Below are 12,739 nucleotides of genomic sequence, written 5' to 3' on the forward strand. Positions count from 1 at the left end.
CACAGCTACTGAGCTCTAACAGCCTCCTCATCGCCACCTGCTCTGCCTCTAGAGAGAACCAGTGTTACTGAATACCACACTGCACTCGCAGACCCCAGCACCGTACAAAGGAGTACGATTAAGAAACATGAAAATAACTTCTAAACCATCCCTTTTCCCTCCCGTATGAAAACTTTGCAACACTTATTTTGATAATATGACTATGACTTCAGCTCTTGGTCCATGATTTAGACAGTTTGTATCTCTGTTATTTGACTATAAAGTGTAAGACTGTTAAAAAGTAATAAGAAGGATATACAGTAGATCCAGGACTAAATTGAAAATGTCTCACCTCCATTTGTACGTGTCTTTGAAGCAAACTGTACTGGACAGACCAGGGAACAGAGAGTGGCATTCCTGCCAAGGTGGCATCTGCAGACATGGACGGCTTAAACCCTGTCACCCTGTTCACCAACAACCTAGATCACATTGAGTTCCTCACCCTAGACATCCAAGAGAACAAGCTGTACTGGGCTGTAACAAGCACTGGCACGGTGGGTCTTCACATTCAGTTCATTCTGTAAAGTGTTCACAAATGTACAATGATATTTACATTAATGTTGGTGATTGTACAAGATATAGTTACTGCATTTCACTGCCTGCCTGGCATTGAATCTCCACAGATTGAGCGTGGTGATCCAGATGGGAGTAACCGTATCACCATAGTGACAGGCCTGTCTCACCCCTGGGGTGTGGCTGTCCATCAGAACTACCTCTACTTCACTGACCGCGACTTTGAGGTCATAGAGCGCGTGGACAAGTCCACGGGTGCCAACAAGGTTGTGCTGCGAGACAATGTTTCGGGTCTCAGAGTTCTAAAAGTGCATTATAGAGAAAGTGAGTAACGCAAGTAAACATCATCAATGGGAAAAATACACAGTTCTTATTCACTGTCGTCTGTTCTTTGACGTGCTGCATTTTCTTGTGTTCGTCACACTGTGTTCTCTCAAAAAACAAACTCAGACTCTGCAGGTACATCCAACGGCTGCACCAACAATGTGGGAGTGTGTGAGCAGCTTTGCCTGCCCCGGCCGCAGGGTCTGTTTACTTGTGCGTGTGCCACGGGTTTTAAACTCAATGCTGACAACAGGACCTGTGCTCCCTACCAGTCCTATGTCGTCATCTCTACCTTGTCTGCAATCAAAGGCTTCAGTCTGGAAGGAGCAGACCACTCTGAGGCCATGGTGCCTGTGGCTGGGAGAGGTCAGTGATTCTCATTTACTGTGTTATTTACCATGTTACATATATCAAGTTATATAAAAATTGATTCTAAAATGCTCATTAACTTTTAACTGACTGACTGAGTAACTTAAAATCACTTGTTCATGATTTGGTTATTGTCTTTGAAGTAACAGTAATGTAATGACTGGGTTATCCTCTTTCAGGACGTAATGCTTTACACATTGATGTACACATGGCTTCTGGCCTCATCTACTGGTGTGACTTCAGCAGCACTGTGGCGACACAGAACGGGGTCAGACGCATTAAGCCAGATGGCTCGGGATTACGTAGCATTGTGACATCTGGAATAGGACGCAACGGGATACGGGGCATTGCTGTGGACTGGGCCGCAGGTATGCTGGTGTGTCAGCTCACAGCTCAGTTTTTGTTTTGTACGAATGTGCAATTAAGTCAAAGCAGCAAACAAAACTTTTCACAGAAGCCTTTTATTTTATGTTACCACGTGAAGTATTTCTGCAACGCTTATATGACACTTTAGATGAAGGTAAATGATGATCTCAGGCACTTGTTGTGGAGGTGATGGTCCTGAAATTAGTGTCCCACACAGACGATACCGTAAGGCATAACAAAAAATCTGTCATGTATTGATACCACCATCATAATGTCAGCTAGTAAGATTTTTATTTTCATTGTGACCTATCATAGCTAACAGTTTGTGATTAACAACTTCCTGCTCTTATGATGTACAAATATATGATGCCACTTTAAACACTGAGCTTCCTGGATTCTGTCCTCAGGGAACTTGTATTTCACCAACGCTTTCCTGACTGAGACATATGTGGAGGTGCTTCGTCTGAACACCACTTTTCGCAGGGTGCTCCTGAAGACCCAAGTGGACATGCCACGCCACATCGTTGTGGACCCCAGAAACAGATACTTGTTCTGGGCTGATTACGGTCAGAACCCAAAAATTGAGCGAGCACTCTTAGATGGAACAAACCGCACAATTTTAGTGTCATCAGGAATTATCACCCCGCGAGGTCTGGCTCTGGACTGGCAAACTGGCTATGTGTACTGGGTGGATGACTCCCTGGATATGATTGCTCGAGTCAACCCCCAAGGAGGGGAGACAGAGATAGTCAGGTATGGCAGCCGCTACCCTACTCCTTATGGGATCGCAGTGTTTGGGAGTAGCATCATTTGGGTGGACAGAAACCTCAAGAAGGTGTTTCAAGCAAGCAAAGAGCCTGGTAGCACAGAGCAGCCTGTTGTCATTAGAGACAACGTCAACATGCTGAGAGACGTTACCATCTTTGACCAGCGTACCCAGCCCACCACTGCTCAGGAGCTGAACTACAACCCCTGCATTGAGGCCAATGGAGGCTGTGCCCATTTCTGCTTCGCCCTCCCAGGTTCTGGCACAGGCAACCACAACAAGAAATGCAGCTGTGCTTTTGGAAATCTTGCTGCAGATAATGAGAACTGTGTGGTGTCAAGGGACGATTATCTCATCTACACAACTGAGAGCACAGTGCGCAGCCTGCGCCTCGACCCGGAGGACCACGCATTGCCCTTCCCTGTGGTCAATGTGCCACGTACCTCAGTGGCACTGGATTTTGACCTCACAGACAGGAGGATATACTTCACACAGAGCTCAGGCGCAGGAGCAAGCAAGATCAGCTACATCAGCCTGTCCTCACCCTCCTCGCCCCCTGTAGTGGTGGCTTCAGGTAGGTTTTGCACTCACACTTTTAGTTCTAGTTGGCTTTGTATGGATGTAGTACCAGTGATATTACTAATGTTTTGTGCTCTCTGTTTTTTGACAGATCTTGGTGCTCCTGATGGCATCGCTTATGACTGGATAAACAGACGAATTTACTACAGTGACTATGTTAACCAGAGCATCAGCTCCATGTCTGTGGACGGCTCTCAGAGGACTATTATTGCCCATGTGTCTAGGCCAAGGGCCATCATGTTGGATCCCTGCAGGGGGTAAGACTAACACGGCGCACAATCTCTTTGATCATTAGATTAAACTGGGATTTAAAAATAAATGCTTCTGTGGTGGTTAAGGGCACCAATCATGAACTGCAACATCCCCCAATTTGAGTCCAGCCAAAACGTCTTACAATTGAGGGCGATCACTAAACCTTTGTTAAATGTCATTCCCCATCTCTCCCTCCCTCTCTCTCCCACTGGTTTCCTGTCGTCTCTCTACTGTCCACTTTGAATAAAGGTACAAAATACGTTATAAAAGAAATTAAAAAGAAAGAAATGCTTCCTTGTTCCACAGGTATATGTATTGGACAGACTGGGGAACCCATGCAAAGATTGAACGTGCCACCTTAGGTGGAAATTTCAGAACAGAGGTTGTGAACAGCAGTCTTGTGTGGCCCAATGGACTGACCCTGGACTATGAAGAAGAGAGGCTGTATTGGGCGGACGCCAGCTTGTAAGATCAGAAAAATTCCACTGTAGAAATATGTACTCAATTTTGTTTATCACATTATCTTGGTATTCTAAAGCTACTGCTGTTTAATTATTATTTTGCTCTGCCATCAGGCAGAAGATTGAGCGATCCTCCCTCACGGGGTCCAATCGGGAAGTCATTGTCAGCACAGCCATCTACCCCTTTGCTATGACCATGTTTGGCCAGTTCATCTATTGGACTGACTGGAACACACGCAGCATCTATCGCGCCAACAAGCATGACGGTTCTGATCAGAAGGTCATGATTCAGAATCTTCCATCTCGGCCAATGGACATCCATGTTCTGGCCAGCAGGAAGCAGCAGCAGTGTGACAGTCCCTGCCAGCAGTTTAATGGAGGCTGCAGCCACATCTGTACACCAGGTACATGCAGTTTGTCATTGTCACTTCAACATAATACTCTTTTAGTGCAATAATTGAAAACCCCAACTAATTGCATAAACTGTTCTATGCGATTTCATCTTGTTAGGACCCAATGGAGCTGAGTGTCAGTGTCCATCAGAGGGTCGCTGGTACCTGGCCGACAACAAGCACTGTATCCCTGATAATGGGACTCGTTGCCAGCCAGGCCAGTTTACCTGCATGAATGGCCGCTGTATTCGTGCCCAGTGGAAATGTGACAATGACAACGACTGTGGAGATGGCAGCGATGAGTTGGAGAGAGTCTGTGGTAGGGCACTCTTAAATACAAGGAGTTTGAATTTGCTTTCTTGCTTATTTGTGTTTCTTCTTCATTTTATTTTTGATTGAATTAATCTTAAATTTCACTGTTGATTAATAGTAACAGTAGTTCTCATAGAAGATGTAGTCCTCCAGAATGAGTGAATCAGAACTCCCTCTTTTCTATTAATTGCAATTCTAAATCTTTTACCTTCACTAACACTAACAAGTTCTCTTTTCTTCACTCTAAAAAATTCTCTCTCAGGACCGAAACCTGACTTCAACTATGTTGGTGTGTATTCTTGCATTTTGTGATTAAATTTCCATTAACATGCTCCCTTTCCCTAAGTAATAACACTTATCAACACTAACACATGAATCAATGTGCTTATATCTTTGCATGCAGTTCCACAGGTGCTGTCATCCTTTATTGCATTGTCAGGTAAAATGAGTGTCTGCTACATGCACATATCATCCCTCTTTCTCCTGACCTTGCTCTCTTAGTGGCAAGAGCTCTGACCTGTCCTTGATTCTGATTGGCAGCCTTCCACACCTGTGAGCCCACAGTGTTTACTTGCGGCAATGGTCGATGTGTGCCCTACCACTACCGCTGCGACCACTATGACGACTGTGGGGACAACAGTGACGAGGTGGGCTGTCTTTTCAGACCGTGTGACCCCAACACGGAGTTCACCTGCAACAATGGGCGCTGTATTGCAAAGGACTACGTTTGCAATGGCATCAACAACTGCTACGACAACGGCACCTCTGATGAACAAAACTGCCGTGAGTATCCTAAGTTTGTCACATAAAGGTAAATCTTCATCACAGTGGAGAAATTATTGCCTGTAATAAATATGTTCTCATTCATGATTATCCCAGCGGAGAGAACCTGCCAACCAGAACACACAAAATGCCAGTCCACTAACATTTGCATCCCACGTTCATACCTTTGTGATGGAGACAATGACTGTGGGGATATGAGTGACGAGAGCCCTACACATTGTGGTAAGAGCAATATTATGTTTTGTCTGTTTCTGTTGTTATACTAATTTAGTTATATCCTGAATAGGCCTTTTTCACAGCAGACATTCTAACATGTCATACCAGAAAACGCACAGGTGTAATTGATAACTCATTGTTGCATTCTGTTTCAGTGTATCTACTACTGTGAAAGGCTTACTGGGAAACTTTAACAGAATTAAGCCATCGTTAATGTTAACAGTAACACCTGTGTTTGTTCTGCTATGATAAATCAAAATGCCTGTGTTACATGATGGTAATTTTCCCATCCATCATAGGTGAGACAATTTTTAAAATGTTATGAATGTTTTTGGTGAATGGTGGAAATTTCGGAGGGCACGTACAGTGTATCCATTTGACTCAAACACTCAAATAAGATAGATGAAAATAAACATAAAGCAGTGCACTAGGTAGAAAATGCAGAGCGATTTTGGACACAGTCCTGTTGGTTCAAGGAAATAGCATTCATCATACTGCCCCTCACAGTCATCAGAACAGGATCCCTGACTAAACTAAAAGGATTTTATGAGTAACACTTTGATAAAAATTAAAAACACTGTGTGTGGCAGTGTACCCAGAGATCATTTTTCTTATTATATATTGCAGTATGTTTTAATCTGCTCAATCTGGACAAAACAGGATTTTAATCAACCTAAAACCATGAGAAAGAGGATATAAAGAGTCAAGAAAAGGTCAGTGTTTGTCTTGCCCCCAAGTCCTCCAAGTGACTTCATGCCTTTTTGCATCCTCTACATAGCTGCATCCACATGTTCCCAGAGTGAGTTCCGTTGCTCCAGCGGCCGCTGCATCCCCGCCCACTGGTACTGTGATGGAGGCGCTGACTGCGCCGACGGCTCTGATGAGCCCCTCTCCTGCAGTGAGTGTCGCACAACTCTCTCACCCTCAAAATAGGCCTGTTGGCTTTGTCTGTCTGCCCCCGTCCCATTATCAGCTGCTCGGTTATTGTGTGTTTGTGTCTGTGGGCCAATCTGCATCTGTGTGCTGGGTGTGAGAGAGTGCTGTGAGTGATGCAGCGGAGAGTGCGAGTCACTGGTGTATTTCTTTGTTGACGATGTGGTCAGTCAGGCCTCCTATTGTGTGCGGCATTCCTCTGTGGTGACGCCCCTCAGTGTCCTCTGACAAACAGCACCTCCCCCTCCCTTTGTCCACCAGGGGTTACAGAGCCTCACTTTGGCTTTTGTTTAGATAGCTCACCATGCATGGGAATGTGGGGCTGCCATGACTATTTTGAAAGCTTTGCCAGTGTTGTATTGTGCCTTCTTCATTAGTCGAAAAGCAGTGGGGGGAAGTACCTGACATAATTGGTAATTACAAAGAGGAAAAAAGTTTAAAAAAAGGATAAACATTTTTATTGGGTATAAATCAGTTGGCATATGTTATATAGTCACACCACTGTATTTATCTTGCAGTATTATACAGTCTAATGCTATATAATTTGTCTCTGCAGCCACACTGGTCAGAACCTGCAACACAGATCAGTTCCGTTGTGATGATGGCAGGTGTATTGCCTCATCCTGGATCTGTGATGGGGACAATGACTGTGGAGACATGAGTGACGAAGACCAGAGGCATAATTGTGGTATGCATCCTTTCATCACCTGCTCTGTTTTCCGTCCTTTCCTTTTCCTCTCTCATTTTTCTGTGTTTTTTCATCCTCTTGCTCATCTTCCCAGTTCTTCATCTCCTCCCCTCATAGGCCGTCCTCTTGTTTCTCTTCCACTTCTCCACTTTGCCCCCTCCTGATTCCTTCATCCTGCTGTTATTCAGGACTCTGATGGATTAGGATACACACCACTGGGGGAGTGTTATGGGGGAGACACTGGCAGTCAGTGCCCAGCATCTTAGTCTCCTGTAGAAGGTCTCCAGTCCAAGAACCTGACATTCCTGATTTCTCCTGCCTCACTCGTTACTTTGTGCATGTCTCTTTTCTCTGGCTTCCTGGCTCAAGGAGGATCAAGACTCCTATGTCTCACCAATGTGTTCTCTAACAGTAAGATGCCTCAAGCTAAGGTTTTCAGCACTGCCTGAGCCCCTGTAGGAGACTCACTTCAAACAATGTGAATCAATCACACTAGATGGATAGAGAATTTGAGGTCACGGCTGCATGTTTTGAAATACAGTTTGGAATGTTTGGCTTGCCAGAAATGCAGGTTGACATTTGGTCATCATTATCTTTATTTAACTTCTCGTAAACCCCCCCCCCCCGCCTGATTTTGTGTTTTGTTTTTTTTCCAGCCAATCGCACATGTTCAAGTGCAGAGTTCACTTGTGTGAACAACCAGCCACCTCAGAGGAAATGCATCCCACGTGACTGGCTGTGTGACGGAGATGCAGACTGTGCGGATGCATTAGATGAGCATCAAAACTGCACGCGCAGATCCTGTGGCATCAATGAGTTCACCTGTAGCAACGGCCTCTGCATACGGAGTTCCTACAGGTTTGAGAAAAACTTTTATAACATATCATAAATTACATCTGTCATCACTCTGTCTCGATACTTGAGTTAATGTTTTGTGACGTGAAATCAGGTGTGATCGACGTAATGACTGCGGGGACAGCAGTGATGAGCAGGGTTGCACCTACCAGGCCTGCCAGCAACACCAGTTCACCTGCCAGAATGGCCGCTGCGTGTCGCACGACTTCGTCTGCGATGGGGACAATGACTGTGGTGACGAGTCTGATGAGCTGGAGCACATGTGCCGCACACCAGCACCAACCTGCCCCCCGGGAGAGTTCAGATGTGACAATGGACACTGCATCCCCCTGAGCCAGGTGTGCGACAGGAACGACGACTGCTCTGACAACAGCGACGAGAAGGGATGTGGTGAGTGTGAAGAGATTTTCAGAATAGTTCAAGAAATTGCGCTATGAGAAAATATACTTTTCCTCTTTCAGCGGCTGGTGCGTTTGTCTGCAGCTGGGTTTTATTCAGCTGGTGCATGCTCCCTCTAGAGGAAGTATCAAAGAAGTGCTAGAAGTGGTGTGAGACATAAATACCATCCAGAAATGGTTGTTGGATGACATTTTAGACAACAGCCATATTATAGGACAACTTAGCTTTGTGCAATATTGATAATAACTGGCAAATATTAATGATTCAGATAACGTGTAGCATATGACTGGGGACATGTCCTTTGTAAATACAGCATATAGCAAATATGGGAATAGAATCAAAATTAAAAGCTGGGATTTTGATTATGTCTGAGCATTTTAGATGTATAGTTAAAATGTGAATGATAAGCCACAGTATAGATCAAGAAAAGATTTATTCTGAAAGAAAATGTTAAAAAAAAAACAACTACTTAATAGTTAAATACAAGAACACAAATAGTACCTCTTATCATCTCGCCCCCTTTTCTTTATGAAGATATTGGTCTGAATATGTTGTTGTTGTTGATGACTTTAAAAACTTTGTTTCTCTTGTCCCTCTGCGACTGTAGGTATCAATGAATGCACAGACCCATCCATCCATCACTGCGATCACAACTGCACCGACACACCCACCAGCTTCATCTGCACCTGTCGTCCTGGCTACCGCCTCATGTCTGACAGCAAAACTTGTGATGACGTTAACGAGTGTGCAGAGACGCCGAGCGTGTGCAGCCAGGTCTGTGAGAACACCGTTGGCTCATACATGTGTAAGTGTGCGCCAGGATTCCTGCGAGAGCCAGACGGCCACAGCTGCCGTCAGAACAGCAACATCTCACCCTACCTCATCTTCAGCAACCGCTATTACCTGAGGAACCTGTCAACGGACGGGCAGGCCTACTCTCTGATCCTGCAGGGACTGACCAGTGTGGTGGCCACGGACTTTGATCGTGTCGACAAGCGTCTCTATTGGATTGACGTGAGCCGCAGAGTGATAGAGAGGATGTCCTTCAACGGCAGTAACAGAGAGGTGGTGGTCAATGGAGTTCTACACGGGGAGGGCCTTGCAGTTGACTGGATAGCAAGGAAACTCTACTGGGTGGATAGCTTCTTGGATTGTCTCAAAGTGTCTGAACTGGATGGTCGGTTTGTGAAGAAACTGGCTGAACACTGTGTCGACGCCAATAATACTTACTGCTTTGAAAACCCCAGGGCCATTGTGTTGCATCCCAAATATGGGTGAGTAGGACTCAAATCTCATAGTAGAGTAGACTGATATATTGGCAGGGGCTGGTGTTATTGCCAATATCATCTCATTACAATATATTAGTATCTGTATGGTGGCAGACATTTACTATATTAAATTGCTGAAAATTAAATAATAAGCAGTTTCATAGGTAGACTTGTTCTGAATATTTGACCTTATTTTGTCTATTCTGACATTAATTGACGTTAATGTTTATTGGGAACACTTCATTTTATGGTCTTTAATTTATTGACAATTACCAAGGAAGCTTCCTGGAGAGAACTATGTAAGTGGATTCTAATTATAGGAAGAATAGAAGCAAAGTTCTGAGACTGTTGCTTTAGTTCAGCTGTAGTATTTTTCCAGGCAGTTGTCGATTTCCTGAGGAATTTCCTTGAAAGAATGAAGTGAATAGTCAGATATTATTCATTTATCCATGGAACTTCATTCTTCATATTGTGAAATGTTTGCTCGTTTAGCTGACCTGCTGTCTAAACGACTTCCTGGGTCACACTAGCAATTATTTGGAATTAATTAACTGGAAAGATGCCAATTGAAAACTGATAATTATTAATTAGCACCGAATTACACTGTTTTTTTCAAAAACATTTCTAGCAACTTATTAAGAAATTATGGACCTGTGAAATAAAGAGTTACCCTTTTTTGATTATTGTTATTATTTCTAAGGAAAGATTCTTCCTTCACATATATGTAGATAGCATGTGATCTTATGTGATTTTCTTGGGTTGCGGTTAGATATGTATACTGGACGGACTGGGGAGACAAAGCCTTTATAGGCCGTGTTGGAATGGATGGAAACCACAAAGCAGCCATCATTACCACCAAGATCGAGTGGCCCAACGGGATCACGATTGACTACACTAATGACATGCTCTACTGGTCTGATGCTCATCTCAATTACATCGAGTAAGTACATTTGGTGAAAGGTAGAAACACTCTTTTAGCTTACAGTGCAGTGAGACTTGAAAGCCTTTGACTCTTTTTTTCTCAGGTTCTCAGACTTGGATGGTCAACACAGACACACAGTGTATGATGGAAATTTGCCACACCCCTTTGCCCTGACTGTGTTCGAGGACAGTGTATACTGGACTGACTGGAACACACGCACAGTGGAGAGAGGCAACAAATATGACGGCTCAGGTCGTCAGGCCCTGGTTAACACCACACACAGGCCATTTGACATTCATGTATGCCATCCTTACAGACAGCCTATTGGTGAGTTAAAAATCTCAGAATCTGATGTTCACATTCTGACTTTTGTTGATTTAAGCACCAGTAGCCTATTTACTATCAGCTGAACAGTACCTGGCCTGTATTTTCCCAGCTTTGTTGAACTGAGATTGTCTGACCGGCTGTGGTTCTCCTTTTGACAGCAAACAATCCCTGTGCGGTGAGCAATGGAGGCTGCTCTCACCTGTGCCTGATCCGTCATGGGGGGCAAGGACACACCTGTGAGTGCCCTGATCATTTCCTGACTGTGCAAATTGGAGGTGTGACCCGATGCCTTCCCATGTGCACCAGCACCCAGTACAGATGTGCTAACAATGAACGGTTTGTCAATATTTCTTGTCATCTTATTATGTGATGTGTAGCATTTTCAAAATCAGTGTATTATTGTCAAACTGTCTGTGTAAATACAACAAATAAATGAGACTGTTATTGGGGAGATTGTTAGCTGCAATGGTTTTGTTAACATCATCATTCAAAATTAAGAAGACATGTCTCATAACTAGCCTTCCAGCCCCAAAAAGGCTTATGCTGCTTTCATCCTGGCATTACACTTTAACTTAAAGAACTGTGCCACCTGCTGTTTGTGCCATAATGCTCACCAGATTTTTCACCAACTCTTTCTTTGATGACATAAAATGTGCGCACACAGTGCAGGGATGGGGTCAGTAGAGGTTTCAGATCTTCTTGGCAAGTGTGTTTAAAAATTCATGTAGTAACGATTCAGTCAACATGAATGCTGCATTTTACCTTTAGGCCAACCCAGCCTAAGAGTTATGTGGGAAAGGGAGTTGAGTTCAGGAATCTGTTTTGGAGTTTGTTTTGTACACCTAATGATATAAGTCTGCAGTAGTCAACACATATTTCAACCTAATCCAAGTCTCTCATTTTTATCCCTACTTCTGCTTCAACAGTTGTATTCCTATCTGGTGGAAATGTGATGGTCAGAGGGACTGCAGAGATGGCTCAGATGAGCCCTCCACCTGCCCGACTCGTCAATGCAGGCTTGGACAGTTTCAGTGCAACGATGGAAACTGCACTAGTCCGCACTTCCTTTGCAACAGCAACCAGGACTGTCATGATGGCTCAGATGAAGATCCTGTGCTGTGTGGTAGGTTATGCCTCATTTTAACAGCTATTTGCTGAAATATTACACAATCTTTGGTGCTTGCTTTTACTGTTTTTACTTAAAGTTGTGTCTTTTTACCATTTCTGTGTTTCTCATGGCTTCATTTTTGAATTATGTTTTCCCTCTAGCTACACACCAGTGTGAGACCCACCAGTGGCAATGTGGAAATAAGAGGTGTATCCCAGAGTCGTGGCAGTGTGACGGTGAGGATGACTGCGGCGATCAGTCTGATGAGGACTCTGCCCATTGCTCCACCAGGACCTGTCGCCCTGGACAGTTCAAGTGCCGCAACGGACGATGTATCCCCCAGAGCTGGAAATGTGATGTCGATGATGACTGTGGTGACAACTCTGATGAACCGTTAGAGGAGTGCAGTAAGTATTATATGGTTTCTTTCACCCTTTTTTAACTCTATGTTAATTTTACAAGGACTAATATTTCAGTGTGATATACATCCTGATATCCTAATGTGCATCACAGTCACATTAGTCAAACCTTTAACTCCTTGAATCAGCAGCAACTACAGACATTAAACTAAGTTTAAATTGTGACTCTCTGTAGATTTTGATATTTCAAAAACTGCTCTAGCCTTTGCCTTCATTACTTGTCTTTGTTACGTGACAATCTTGGTGTTTTCTCCACAGTGGGACCGGCATATCGATGTGACAACCACACAGAGTTTGACTGCAAGACCAACTACCGCTGTGTGCCCCTGTGGTCCGTTTGCAATGGCCACAATGACTGCAGAGACAACAGCGACGAGCAGGGCTGTGGTGAGTCTGTGACAAATATCCTTGAGACAGAACTGAGGTCCTGTTTATATTGTGGCAGTGA

At 44.1% G+C, this 12,739-nt stretch overlaps 1 protein-coding gene across 1 annotated transcript in view; it reads left to right on the forward strand.

Moving 5' to 3' along the window:
- Positions 1-12,739, forward strand: part of lrp2a (low density lipoprotein receptor-related protein 2a) — a 46,397-nt gene that overhangs the window by 22,758 nt on the left and 10,900 nt on the right. The window contains exons 35-56 of the mRNA XM_087173254.1: positions 356-533; positions 663-876; positions 1,003-1,242; positions 1,425-1,613; positions 2,019-2,951; positions 3,048-3,213; positions 3,515-3,673; positions 3,784-4,073; positions 4,180-4,380; positions 4,914-5,156; positions 5,253-5,378; positions 6,151-6,270; positions 6,862-6,993; positions 7,650-7,851; positions 7,943-8,238; positions 8,855-9,521; positions 10,285-10,455; positions 10,541-10,764; positions 10,923-11,100; positions 11,691-11,887; positions 12,034-12,279; positions 12,550-12,678. Coding sequence (XP_087029380.1) covers positions 356-533; positions 663-876; positions 1,003-1,242; positions 1,425-1,613; positions 2,019-2,951; positions 3,048-3,213; positions 3,515-3,673; positions 3,784-4,073; positions 4,180-4,380; positions 4,914-5,156; positions 5,253-5,378; positions 6,151-6,270; positions 6,862-6,993; positions 7,650-7,851; positions 7,943-8,238; positions 8,855-9,521; positions 10,285-10,455; positions 10,541-10,764; positions 10,923-11,100; positions 11,691-11,887; positions 12,034-12,279; positions 12,550-12,678 — 5,501 coding nt within the window. The remainder of the gene's footprint in view (positions 1-355; positions 534-662; positions 877-1,002; positions 1,243-1,424; positions 1,614-2,018; positions 2,952-3,047; positions 3,214-3,514; positions 3,674-3,783; positions 4,074-4,179; positions 4,381-4,913; positions 5,157-5,252; positions 5,379-6,150; positions 6,271-6,861; positions 6,994-7,649; positions 7,852-7,942; positions 8,239-8,854; positions 9,522-10,284; positions 10,456-10,540; positions 10,765-10,922; positions 11,101-11,690; positions 11,888-12,033; positions 12,280-12,549; positions 12,679-12,739) is intronic.

This window comes from Seriola lalandi, unplaced genomic scaffold (genome assembly GCF_002814215.2).
Source record: "Seriola lalandi dorsalis isolate HSWRI2012SDOR001 ecotype SW California unplaced genomic scaffold, Sedor1 jcf7180002054140, whole genome shotgun sequence".
NCBI lineage: Eukaryota > Metazoa > Chordata > Actinopteri > Carangiformes > Carangidae > Seriola > Seriola lalandi.